Source organism: Coffea eugenioides, chromosome 5 (assembly GCF_003713205.1).
Source record: "Coffea eugenioides isolate CCC68of chromosome 5, Ceug_1.0, whole genome shotgun sequence".
Lineage (NCBI taxonomy): Eukaryota > Viridiplantae > Streptophyta > Magnoliopsida > Gentianales > Rubiaceae > Coffea > Coffea eugenioides.
In genome coordinates this window covers 7,769,925-7,779,394 of record NC_040039.1, presented here as the reverse complement: position 1 = coordinate 7,779,394, position 9,470 = coordinate 7,769,925, and the positions used below count along the sequence as shown (strand labels likewise).

At 36.3% G+C, this 9,470-nt stretch overlaps 1 protein-coding gene across 1 annotated transcript; it reads right to left on the bottom strand.

Annotated features, from left to right (window-relative positions):
* Positions 1–2,919: 2,919 nt before the first annotated feature.
* LOC113770723 (4-hydroxyphenylpyruvate dioxygenase) lies at positions 2,920–7,300 on the bottom strand. Its single transcript, XM_027315286.1, has 2 exons — positions 6,023–7,300; positions 2,920–3,529 (listed from the first exon to the last, which is right to left on the bottom strand). Exons 1-2 carry the CDS (start codon positions 7,192–7,194, stop codon positions 3,343–3,345), a joined length of 1,359 nt encoding a protein of 452 aa, XP_027171087.1. The 5' UTR covers positions 7,195–7,300; the 3' UTR covers positions 2,920–3,342.
* Positions 7,301–9,470: the final 2,170 nt, after the last annotated feature.

The window sequence follows — 9,470 nt, the reverse complement described above, 5'->3', positions numbered from 1 at the left end:
AGTTTTCCCAACCACATACCACACAAATTTCACTTTCAATTTCAATCTGGGCAAGAATAGGTTGTCCTCAAGCAACTCTACTCCATTTCTGTCGCCCAATTCTGTTACTCCTCGATACATATCATTTTCAATATCAAGTCCACGGGTGCTTAATCCAAGTATGTTTTCCACATCGCTCTCCTTCACCTCAATGGAATAACCATGCACCATGCACGTTCAATCTCCTTCCACCCCAGATCAAAGTTCTTACCAAGCTACTGCAAAAAATTTGCCATCGATCTCCACTGCCTGCATATGCAACATGGGCCAATTCAAACTTTACAATTGCCTCTTTTTGCACGTCATTTATAAAATCAACAACATTCTTTAGCTTTTTTTACGAGAATGATAATATTTCTATAACATAATCTATCCTAATTTACAGGAAGGGAGCCCAAAGAGGCTATGTATAAGGGGCTAGTAGGTATAAGGATCTGACTAGATAAAAGAGGTGGTCTGACACCTTCTTTGAATTTTTTTCATTGCAGATAAAATTTAGGGCAAATTCCACTTTACCCCCCTGTGATTTAGCCCTTTTTTTACATAACCGCTCTATGGTTTCAAAAGCTATACACAATCCCCACATAGTTTGGATTAAAGTGTCAAAGTGACGGGAATGATCATTCTTAACGGAGTCATCTAAAATGTCAAAAATACCCTTATGTAAAGTTGAAAATTATTTATTAACCAAGGGAGTTATGTGTATATTTTAAAAACCATAAGGGGGTTATATGGTAAAATATTAAACCATAAGGGGGTTATGTGGTAAAATATAAAAATCATACGGGGTTAATGTGTCATGTATTTATAAGGGTAATTTCGACCATTTTAGAAGTTCCGTTACGAATGACTATTTCCGTCACTTTGACACTTTAATCCAAACCATGAGGGGGTTATGTGAAAAAACGCTAAATCACAGGAGAGTAAAATATAATTTGCCCTAAAATTTAAATCCCCGATCTACAACCCAAAGAGGGATTTAGTTCTTTTTTGATGGCCTTCAAGCCAAAGCTCAGTGGTTAACATGCTTTAGTGTATATGTCCAAAGTCTTTCTGTGTGCTGGTATGGTGCCTGCATGCGGCAGACCAAACAAGAATCAATGGAATTGCCATCTAATATGCCAAAAAAGAAGAAGAAGAAGAAGGATGGATTAACTTACATATCCATTCGTCTGTTGCTGTAGTCTTCTTGCAGGTTTACAACTTCCTTCGTCTCTGCCATCACTGTCGCCTTTGCTTTGCCACATACTCTATGGCACGGCAGCCTTTTCATGGAGATTTTTGCACCTTTGTTCCACTCCATTTCTAGATTTACTTAATACAAATGAATGAATGATACTACCTATTTCAACCACCACAGATTTTATATTTTATCGACATCTTTATATTATTTTCCTTCAACCCAATTCATTTCCTTGTCCATTCTTATTTTACACCGTTTCATTAGCCCGTCAAATGACTCCCCAAACATTCTACAGAGGCTTTCTTTTCTTAAATGTGCTAAAGGATTTTAAAGTTCTTTTGAATCTTGTCTAGAAAGTTGTTCGTGAATGCTTTCTTCTGGATGATATGCTTCCATGTCACATATGGATTAAAATGCAGTAACTGAGCCAACGTATCATTTGCGTATCTAATAATATGTTTGATACCATCCTAATAAATTTCTATGCAGATTTTGCAAATGTTACAGTATTCCTACTACGTAGCTAATTGATGATGACTGTGATATGAGATTAGCATCAATTTCTTAAAAAAAATCATGTTTGAAATATGCATTACTATTACAGTATACTGTGAATAGGTGAGGCATAACAATTTGGCTTGGTTCGTTTCAATGAAATAAACATTTTTTTTGGATTTACAAGATATTTCTTTTTGTATTTCTCTTTCAAAGCCCCTGCATTTTCTAAAGTCTATTAGTGAAAGAATGGAAAAACTATATAGAACTCCAGTCCAAAGATCAAATTTCCTCCTCCCACTCCCCCACCCCAAAACCTCCACGCCCCCTCCCCCCGCACCCCAAAATTGTGGTCCATATAATACAGTCACCGTAGAGTTTTCCCTTTAATTGTCAATGGTAATTGTATCATTTAAAATATTAACAAGCAAGCTGTTGGCCACCACCAAAGACTTTAAGTCTTGATAGGGTGGAAAGTCAAGGGTTCAAACCTTACCTTTCATCAATGTGCCTTTAGGCTGGTGGCCACCACCAACCTCTTAAAGTTTAGTGGGATGGGAGGTCAAGGTTTAAAACCTTGCCTCCCACCAATTGCCACATAGTGGTTCTTTTAAAAAAAAAAATCCAGACGGGCGCGTAGTGCACCCGTTTGATTCGATGGTAGTTCAGTCCCCACCTGCCCTCCATATGTCCAGTTAGGCCTCTCCTTAGATAGATTAGGATAGAGTAGGATATAAATAAAATAGCGACGAATGACAAAAAAAAAAAAGAAGAAATCAATGTGCCATTATATGTGACTGCTTCTAAAACCATATAGGTGCATAGTGCATCCGTCAAATCCAATGATGGTTCAGTTTCCGTCAGTTTCTCTAGATCCCGTTGGACCTTCCCTCCTTCCCCTAGTGTAGACTAGAGTAAGAGTAGACTAGGTTAGATATTACTGTCTGATTGGAAAAAAAAAAAAAAAAAAAAAACACTTCATATCTGCATTGAAAGTTGTGTTTTGCACTTTATTGTATTAGTATTTACAATTACTGTTTTAGTGTCTACTTTTGCTATGCTATAGGCTAGAGCTAGAGCTAGAGCATGCACTGTATGGTACAATTGCAACTAATAATTATAGAGGTCCTAGAAATAATGTTTAGATAAAGAACAGAAAACTGGGCAAAGTAAATAAAACGCCAATCCATGTCCACAAAGAGTATCAGCTTCAACGACCTATAAGTGCACCCATCCGTAGGCTTAACTGCTTTTACACGTTTAAATTTACAGCACTAAAACAAACAGTTTCAGAAAAACACACCAGTAGAACCCAAGAGTGAGCTCCAAAAGGCTTACCAAGTTAATTAACAATAAAATTCATATAAGACCTGATCCATACAGAATGCTCAACAGTGTATAAGAGCTTCATTACAATTTCTATTGTTTTAGCCTTGACTAGGGCCACTACATAACTACATCCCTGCACACATTTGGTTGATAGCTAACCAACCTTTTATTGACCAATATAACCAGCCGGAAACCAATAAGCAGCAGATGTTAGCATGCTCTTATAATCACATGATCCCTCTTCCTCTGAACTCTTAAAACTGCAACAAGTTACTGTAAGGAGGAGGATTTCGCTATTATGCAGCAGCAGTTTGAACAATTTGTTTCGCTTCAAGCATTTTCTCGTACTCTTCGATAGATTTGAAAAGTTCTGAAAAATTTCCTTTTCCAAAGCCTCCACATCCCCCCTTCTGATAAATTTTCCCCTCATCGTCCTTCATCATGCACCCTATTCTCTGAATTATCTCTATAAATATCGTAGGTCTGCAAACAGAACAACCACAATAAAAAGTTTCTCAAGTAAGAATATAAGATTTACAATTTACCGCCCAAATATACTTGCAAGATTGTTGAAACTCTGCTCCCCTGGATCAGCATATAATGATTACAACATACAGTAGTTTATGTCATAACTAATATGGTGGGCTTTCAGAAATCTAGGAATAATTATTAATATATTTTGAAAGCCATAAAAGCTACAAGATAGCCTCCAATGACACGAATAAGAAACAGTTATCACTTCTTTTCAAGAGAAAAGGCAAAAAAAAGTTAAGATACTTGTCTTCTTCCTCTATGGTAGCCAAGCGTTTCAATGGACAATGAAACTGCTGAAAGCCAGGAAAAGCAACTCAGGAAAATGAACAATACAGCAGGTGTGAAGCAGCAATGAGATGTTCTGCTTGTTTTATACAAAAGCAACTTAAATTGTTTTTTGTATAAACCTTGAAATGTTCTCATATACGAACTCACAATAGCCAACATGCATAGACCAACATATCCATGAAGACACGAGTACATGCATATAACCAATGTATTCATATGAATCACCAAGTATGAAACATATGAGGAAGCTAGGTACCAGCAGTGTAAGCAATGAAGACATCCAACACATGCTTCAGTATTAGCATAAATTATGTTAAGAGATTAATACATTGATCTACCATATTCACTAACAAAATGTTGACTATCAGTTCCAATGCTATATGGTACAATCCAACAAGAAATGAACCTAATGTCTCTTTCTTATTTCTCATAATGGATCAAGATAACACTGCAGATATATTAACCATACGAACAAACTTTTACTGATCTAAGTAGCAAACTATTGTAACGAACCATTTGGCATGCATGTTTGCTTCCTGTCACAAACAACTTCACCGAGACCTTCTCTATTAACACTGGCAAGTACGGTTAATGCACCTTAGGTATTTAGCAGATACTGGAGTTCTCTATTAACACTGGGGAGTACTACTAATGCAATTTTAGGCATTCAGCAGATAGTATGAGTACTAGTCATGTGTTTTTGGCACTCAGCAGGTACTGCATTAAGAACCAAACACAAGCATGAACTACACTAATATACACAAAAAAATGAAAATACTACCAATAAAATGAAAAGGGCAGCAGTGAATTGCATAGGTCCATCCAATTCAAAAGCAAAACAGGCCAAGTGAAGGAACACTGTAGCCAAACATTCCACTCAAAGCTGATCAATAGTCAAGAAACAAAAAACTACCAAACATCTTGAAGACGAGAAAGCCTGAAAAAATTTTCGGGCAAAAATTTCCACATTTTGAATAGAAAATTTTGAACTTGTAAAGCAATAAATTAGCTTCTCTCAAAGCCAAACTCTTTACAGCCTTTAGATGAACGTTATATCTTGATTTTATCTTAACGCATAATCTTTTGAACCAGCTTCATATGCTGATCTTACCTCATCCCATCACCAGGCATTTAGTCAACATAAAAGTGTAAACTTTGTTATCTCCAAATATCTTCTGCAGCAATCTGTCTTAAAAGCTTTTCATTCATGACTTGGAATACTCTTTTATTTGCTTTTTTAGATAAGAAAAGAATACCTCCAAGATCCCCTTGTTTTCTACAACAAGGAAAAGACTCCGAAATTAATACAACCACTGCACTGTATAGAATAGGGAGCTAAACAATATGTTACACCTCCTTTCAAGCTGATGCTTGAACATTGCATAATGAGGCTACTGGTTTACCTTTGTCTGGATTGGACGGAAATTTATTTACCAAATGTACCAATTAAGTACAGATTCAGAGTCTAAATGACGTACATGAATCCAAAGTAGGGGAAAAGAAACTAGATAGAACTAGTTGAAGGGCATGTTCAGATTATAGGTGGACTAGATATGATTGACAACATTTGTCCTGGACAGAAACAACAAACTAACTAAGTTCCTCATATCCCGAGGCATAAAATTTATCAAACCTACACTTACCTAATTCAACACAGAATCAGAGTAGAAAAGACTAAAAGGACACAAGACAGTAACGGGCCAGACAAACAACAGACTCTCAGTGGTAGTTAATATGAAGGTATCCTTCCATCATTTTATTCACAAATTGCTGTTATGTTAGAGCAGAAGACACCAGTTCTATAAATCCCAACGGAATTAAAACCCTTATTTATATCAGTGTGGACCAACACAAGTAGTACGCAAATCAGTTTTAGAAACTTGCCTTTATCAAGAAGTTAATCTAGTTTCCACTGCACAATAAATTTGATTAAACAAACAAGCCTACAAAAATGTAATTTTTCCAAAAAAATGTTTACTGTAAAAATCCCAGTATATACCATTTCCACAGTTATCATAAAAAACTAGTCCTTTCACTATAAAAAATAGAAGTCAATAACTTGCAGAGCTAATATTGATCCATAACAAATCAAAAGAACCAGAACAGGAATTCAGTGATTCTAAGCCAAATGAGTGAATAATTTTTTGCACATACCTGTCTCCAACAGGTTTGGTGAAAATCTGAAGCAGAGTACCCTGATCATCCCTATCCACCAAAATTCCCAACTCCTCACACTCCTTAATCTGTTCATCACTCAACACATCCCCAGCCCTGCTCTTCAAATTTCTATAATAAGTGGGTGGTGGCGAAGGCATAAACTCAAACCCCCCAACCCCACTCCTCTTCCTCATCTCTCTCAATGTCCTAAATATATTCTCGCTGACCAATGCCAAATGCTGCAGCCCTGCCCCCTCATTGTGCTCCAAATAAGTCTGTATCTGACTCTTTCTTTTGGTACCATAAACAGGCTCATTCAAAGGCAGCAACACATTCTCGTCATTATTAGCCAACACCACTGAATTCAACCCACTGTCAGTAGTCCCCACATCCTCAGCCGTAAATTCAGCAAAGTCATGAAACCCGGTAAACTTCTTCACGTATTCCACCGCAGGCCCGAGTTCCGGCACATTTCCAACCGCATGATCAAGCCTACGAATCCCATAATCCATTTCTAAATATGAAGTGCTTGAATCCTCAACTAACTCAAACCCAGGTAAGAAAAAGAAATTCCCAGCAACATCTTCAACATTTTTATAGCTAATTAAGCGCAGCACGACGTCCCCATATAAATGAATTTCAGCAAGAAACGTCGAATTATCAAGCAAAACAGGGGAAAAAACAGGTTTAGCCCCGCGAGAAACCGCGACAGAGAAGGCAGTTTCAACATCTGCAACCTCAATAGCAATAGCCCGAACTCCCAGGCCGTGAGTGGCCGTGAAGGAGCAGTGAAGAGCGGATGCAAATGAAGGAATAGAAGCCGAAGCAGAAACAGAAAGAGCAGTAGAATAAGGCGCAGTAAACAGAAACTTAAGGTCCCCAGAGCGAAGTAGATAGGAGGCATGCACAGAGTTCCCAGTGGAGAGGTCCGATTTCACAACGATCGGCATGCCGAGACCCCACGAGAAGCGGCGACAGGTGTTGGTGGCGTCGCCGCACCAGAACTCTACGTGGTGGAAGCGCTTCACGGCGAAGAAATCCGATTTGGGATTGGTTCTGATGAAGTTCTTGAAGCCCACAAGCTTGTAACCTGCTGAATTTGTGGTCTCGTCAACTGGTTGCCCCGCCGTGTCACTGGCGGCTGTGGGAGCGGCCGTTTTTGTCACCATTTCTCGGGTTAGTTGTGATGGGAAAGGAAGGAAGGTGCCGTATCCAAAAACTGAAATGAACTGGAATTGATGGACCCGTGCTTCAGCGGGAATGGCAGGATTCGAGAGGGATAGCGTGGGGCAGTGGTGATTTTATACGCAATAGGGTGGCTGTGCACAAGCAGCTGTCCAAATCTCCAATAATGCAGCTATTATATTATATTTTGGACAGTAAATTATTTAGGAAAATTTTTTTAAAAAAATACTACTTTTAACACTTTTTTATGTAATGCATGTAAACAAAAAAGGTGATTAAAAAAATGTTAATGATGTAAATAACTAAAAATTTGTAAATAAACTACAATCCGAACAAAATCATAGACAGAGATTTGGGCTTGTTCTTGTTTGCTGAAAATTTTGCAAAAAAAGTAAATATATAGGGAAGTGATTGTGAAGAGATTATAAAATGAATGTAAAGAATAATAATTTTGGATTGAAGATAATTTGGAAAATTTTCTTAGTATGATTTTAGTAGCACTTTTTTTATTTGATGTGTGTGAAATGAAAAGGTAATTGAAAAATATCCTTTGTGAATAATATGATTTTTTCCCAAATAATTCTATCAAAACGAACTCAATTTTAGTAGTTATTGTTTTGTAGATTCTGAAATTTAGCTTGTATGACTATTAAAAGGTATTTAAAATATAGATGTGAAACTAAATGAAAACATTGCAATAATAGATTATCCAAAATCAAAATTTTATAACCAAGTGAAATATAATGAGAATGATGAAGGCTTCTTTTAAAAAAGAAAAATGAGGGGGTACCTTGTAAAATTTCTATTATTATCACTTACTTGTCGGATTGCATTTATATTGGCTGAAACTTTTATTGTTTTGCCAAAAAAAGTGACATTCAACTCTTATTTTAGTGTAATTCACGGATAAATTCATTGATGTAATAGAAAGTATAAATATTAATGGTTTGGCTAACGGGTTAAGAGGAGGCTTAGGTGTTCGTTTTTTAGAAATGCATAGTTAATTCGTGTCATAATTTAGAGGGTTACACATGTGAGTGAGTGTGTGTTTATATGATAATTTAGACGTGATTTTGAGTCTGTCAGCAATTGCCTATTAGATATCCATTAAAAAAATCCGAATACTAATATTATGATTTATGACTGAATAAGCATAACTGGTATGGATTAATCAATGCGGGATAAAAAGTATAGTTCGAGTCAGTATGACCACTTTTGATTAGCTTATCTAAACTAGTGGGCGGGGTACACACTATGTGTGTGTATATTTTAGAAAAAAGCAAGTAATAGAAAAAGATGTAGAATAAAAAATTAGTTAAAAAGATTTTTAAGAGATGATGCAATGTTCATTAGTGATGATTAGTTATAAGACTAGGAGGTTTCAGATAAGATGAGATGTGGATAATTAATGGTAAATGTTATAAGGGTATTTTTAAAAGGATAAATGTTAACACTTTTTGTTAACACTAAATCTTTGCTCACGCTTTATTAGATAGTAAGATATGGCAATTAATTAAAGTAATTCTAGTTCATTAAAACGAGATGAAGTAGAGGTAAATTTACATGTCTTAATTCATTCCACTACAGAATGCAATTTATATCGGTGCATTTACTTATTTCCTGATGGAGTTGAGCGGTCTATTTGTTTCTGCTATGGAAGAAGGATATGCATCCGCATGGATATACGGTTGGCAGCTCTGGTTGTCTGATTTTGGTGAACTCTATCATTATATCATGCGTGGAAACACGTCTCCAAGTTTATCTTGTTTATCTCATTTGTTGTGTAGGAATTGCATTTGAATTCTTTTGTTTTGAAAAAATTGACACAAGTCTACAACAGTCACTGGATAGCGACCTTTTGAGATGTAATAAGGCATCTCTCGATTGTTTCGTATATCACTGAATTATGACTAAGTTTGTGTTTTATAAAGTCTAAAAACAACTCCTAAAAGTGCAAGAGGTAGCTAAAACACCTAAACCATGCGCGATCCAAAATATATCTTCTGAAACATACTGAAAAACACCTCAAAAAATACTTGATCCATACAGAGTCATTACTTAAACAAAATACACATTTTTGTTGCAATTCAAAAAATACAATGACATACATGATGCTATCGTTCACTTTAAGAAACGACTTATTATTTTCTGAAGTATAAAAAATAAATCAAAATCGCCATGTCCAAAGAGAGATACCAGCAACAGCTTGGTTTTCAGAAGCCAGACCAAAGCTTCTAGTAACTTGGAATCATTCAAAACA

Bases quoted from the DNA above. Each gene is read 5' to 3' on its own strand.
- LOC113770723 (XM_027315286.1), bottom strand. From the start codon at position 7,194: ATGGTGACAAAAACGGCCGCTCCCACAGCCGCCAGTGACACGGCGGGG. The intron at 3,530-6,022 runs GTATGTGCAAAA...TTCTGTTTGCAG, and splicing joins ACCAAACCTGTTGGAGACAG to ACCTACGATATTTATAGAGA.